The sequence below is a fragment of the Lactuca serriola genome, chromosome 3 (genome assembly GCF_051521515.1).
Source record: "Lactuca serriola cultivar US96UC23 chromosome 3, Lser_US96UC23_V15, whole genome shotgun sequence".
NCBI classification, from domain to species: Eukaryota; Viridiplantae; Streptophyta; class Magnoliopsida; order Asterales; family Asteraceae; genus Lactuca; species Lactuca serriola.
The window spans coordinates 193293683-193297769 of record NC_136410.1 but is presented as its reverse complement, the minus strand read 5'-3'; the positions used below and the strand labels follow the sequence as shown (position 1 = coordinate 193297769).

At 31.9% G+C, this 4087-nt stretch overlaps 1 protein-coding gene across 1 annotated transcript; it reads left to right on the top strand.

Moving 5' to 3' along the window:
- Nucleotides 1-305: 305 nt before the first annotated feature.
- Nucleotides 306-1389, top strand: LOC145094771 (uncharacterized). Its single transcript, XM_079032822.1, has one exon. The coding sequence runs from the start codon at nt 318-320 to the stop codon at nt 1338-1340; it is 1023 nt and encodes a 340-aa protein (XP_078888948.1). The 5' UTR covers nt 306-317; the 3' UTR covers nt 1341-1389.
- The last annotated feature ends 2698 nt before the right edge of the window (nt 1390-4087 follow it).

Below are 4087 nucleotides of genomic sequence, written 5' to 3'. Positions count from 1 at the left end.
TCCATGTTACTTATTGAGAGTGTATATGTGGGGGAGACGGACATCTATTTCTTCTCCACACGGACATCGCTCTTACATCGTCAATTTATTTTCATAATTTTTTTTATTCTTTTATTTGAAAAATCAAATACAGTTAATGAAGCGTCTCTTCTCCAAACCCTCTTCTCTGTTGCATCTTCATTATTGAAGTTACTGGTATATATATTGGTATATAGTACTTCTCATCTCTCTCACTCTCTAAACTTCCTTAATAAATAGTTGAAGTTACTGGTGTTTCTGTTCATAGATTCTAAGACATGGGACGAGCGAAACTACACATGATGGAACCCATCAACAACAACAAGAAGCGCAAAGTCACATTCCACAGACGTAAAAACTGCCTAATCAAGAAGGCTCTTGAACTCACAACCCTCTGCGATGTCAAAGTCTCCATGATCATCCGCACCGATCAACAAGAACCAGAAATCTTCCCTCCTGATCCCCATAAAGTCAATGGTTTGATTGATCTTTACAAACGGCAGAAAAGTACGGATCCTGGGAAGATTCGATATTTTAGTTTATCAGACTTTTTCAACGGGAGAAAGATAAAGATTGAACAAGAACTTGCTAAGGAAAAAAAGAAGAACATGGAAGCAAAGTACCCGACATGGTTTGAGTTCTTGAACAATTCCTCCGAAGTGCAGTTAAGGGAATTCGCTAATGGGTTGGAAGGCAAAATCGATCTTATTAAAAGAAAGATTGAGTATCTCAAGGTTGACAACAAGATAAAGAATCTTGATCATCACGTTATCTACCCTGGAACCCTTCTTGATGTTCATAGTTCTTTCATTACACCATCAATAAACCCTAGCCCTTTGCCAATGAAGATGCCAATGAACTATAGCCATCCTGTCTTTGATCCTTCACATCTGTTTACTGATCACAATAACATTAACAAATTTAACACGCAACCAACAAATCCCAACTCAGAAATAATGAAGTTGCTTATGAAAGAGAATGATGACTGCTACGATAATAAGAATTTCGGCCTCCAACCTAAATTACCAACGATGATCCCAATGAATTACAACGTTCCTGTATTCGCTGATCAAAATAGTTTCAACATGCAATCAGAAAACCCTAATTTAGAAACATTGAAGTTGGTGACCAGGGAGAACGATGACTGCTATGATTATGAAAATTTGAGCGTTACGCAAACATCAACGTTTTGTCTTCCATTTGAGATACCTGAATTGCCGCCATTCATGCACATGAATCCAGTGTCAACATCTGAGTCTTCTTCCCAAATTACGGAGTACAACGCAGGAGCAGATGGTAATCATTATCATTACACAATTTAAGTGATTCTTTAATTTAATGTTAACATTTGTGGTGGATAATCTTAACATAGGTTGTTATGTATTTTTGATCATGTCTCGTTCACGAACATTCATAATATCATATGTTTTCTTTTAATTGATTGGATCATATTATCTTAATATTTTACATGTCTTTTCATTTCAATATCTTTTGTAAATTAAATTAATGTTTGGAAAATTATTGGTGATTCGATAATGTTGTTTTGTATGGCTTTCTTTTTCTGTCTCATGCGTATAATATTGGTTGGAGCCTAAAAATCTTGATCGAATGCCATTGTTTTGTTTTGACAATTTTCGAAAAAAAGGTCTGCACTCATTAATATGACCAGTTTTCAACCTAAAACCTTGGGTACTGAAACCACAAGAACTTGATCCATGAAATCAACTTTCCTTTGATTTGAACAGATTAAATGAAATATACAAGTCCCACTTAATTCAACATTGGTTGATTAAGCAATTGAGCGTTGCCACCCCCATCTAATTTTCTTTTTGTTACCTACTCGTAAGAGAAAAAAAAAACAATTCCCACAAATAGTAGTGTACATTTTGTTTTTTAATAGCAACTTACAATTTTACCCTTTAAAACTTTTCATTTCGCCCTTATACAGCACCGTCTATGGATTAGTTATATACAATCACACTCATAAAAAAGTATTATACCATTGAATTAGGTACCTTTGAAACTCTGTTCAAGTGATCATAAGTATCAACTTAGATTTTTTTTTTTTATTATTATTTTTGAAGTTTAAGTTTTTGTTTTATATATTTAAGCTTTTCATTCAATCCTATTCAATTTTATTTTAGTATTTATCTTTTCATTCATAACTATATGAAGGACACCCACGCCATTGACGTAGGTTTGAATGGTTAGTATATCAAAGTAAAATGTTTTTTTTGCTAAATCAAGAAATATGAATGTACATTCATAAATTTACATATTATAACATCCTACTTAAATTTATTATAACATTGTAGGCTCATCAAACACTTGTTATGTAGTCCTAATTTTGAAATATTTTCATATCACTTGAGAACCTTGCATGTCAAGACAACTGTGTAAGACATCAAGAACATCATAAGACAATTTTAGCAAATAAATGATGAATACCATCTTCTCAGAAGCTATTTGCATTACTGAAGCATGTAACCTGGGCAATCAATGTAATTAATAAAGGAATTAGCTCAAAATCAATTAATAGATGACATGAGACGATACAGATGGAATGCATGTACATTAAGATGCTCATCTGGAACACTGACCATTTCAATATGTTGTTTTGGATCTCGTATCAATTGTATCTTATTTCAAGTTAGAAAAATAATTTGTAAATTTTAAAATAATAATAATATGAATATATGAATTTGTATTTATAGTTATTTGATATGAGATGACATGACATGACAGAACATAATAGGTTATACTGCATTTGGTGGATTGTGTTTGAGGCAGATGTTGATTGGAAAAAAATTTTAATTTTTATCTCTCATATATGCAAAAGATGTGAATAGCCTCCATATGCCTCATCTAAGTCAAAGGAAACTCCAACCTTTTGGAAACATGAAATGATGACTTTTATTGTTCAAGATGTGTCCAAATTTGTTGATTGATGAGACTCCAACACCTATGTGGTTTCAAAAACAAAAAGGACGTTTAGAAAATTATTTAACAAAGAGAAGCCATGTTTTGGAAACTAAAAGATGAGAGATATGTATCAAGTTAGGAAATAATGGGAAAAGTCACATTTCATATGCTAGAGGGTAGTTTCTTTTTGTCTCAATGAACTGTCTGAGTATTAATGATTGACTATTTTACCCTTTTGGTTTAAACATAGCCTAAATAACAAATTAATGTTTATTTAAAGCGTAATATAAACTAAAATCACAAGTATCTATTATTTGGTATCAATATAATTATCTTCTTTTTTATAGAATTATCTTGAACATATGTTCATAAGTTAAAAAGAAACAACACCTGTAGTTTATATCCAGAGAATGCTCTAGTAAATTACTAGGACGTTATTTACATAGTTGCAAGAAATACCACAACCTAAAAAACAAACGAGATGAGATTAAACATGCAATAAATAAATAAAAAAACACAAAATGTTCACTTATTTTCCCATTTGAGGAAATATGACAACATAACGCTTTGCTTTCTCCACATTTTTATACAATAGATCCCTATCTCTACCACTAGTTCCCATTACAAAGGGACTCATGTTTTGCAATACAATTCAACATTATCTGCATAACATAACATGGTGGATGATTGAATAAACTAATATGATTTGATATATCTTTATATCATAAAATTACATATTTACCATTTACAGCATTAGGTATAATAAAGTCTACAATGACCAGATCAAGATGTTGTTCAAGTAAAGATGCTAAAGGAGTCTCTAGGATAGTTTTATAAAAGTACAATGATGTAATAGAAAAAGCAAAAGCTCCATATTATCACACCAACACTAAAAACCCTTTCTATAATCCCTTTATTTCTCATATTAATTTCCTTATTCCAACTGAATGTACTAGACCCGACTGTTCTGTTTTTCGGTTGTAAAATGTAAGTACTGTAGTATTGTATATAGTACCTACTATTATACTAGTTGCCTTAAATTGATTATTAAGGTATAATGTGATGGCTAGACCCCATACTAAACGCTCTCCCTATCAAAAGATTCTAGGATCCAAACGCGACCTCTGCAATCAATTGCAAGCCGTGA

Bases quoted from the DNA above. Each gene is read 5' to 3' on its own strand.
- LOC145094771 (XM_079032822.1), top strand. From the start codon at position 318: ATGATGGAACCCATCAACAACAACAAGAAGCGCAAAGTCACATTCCAC.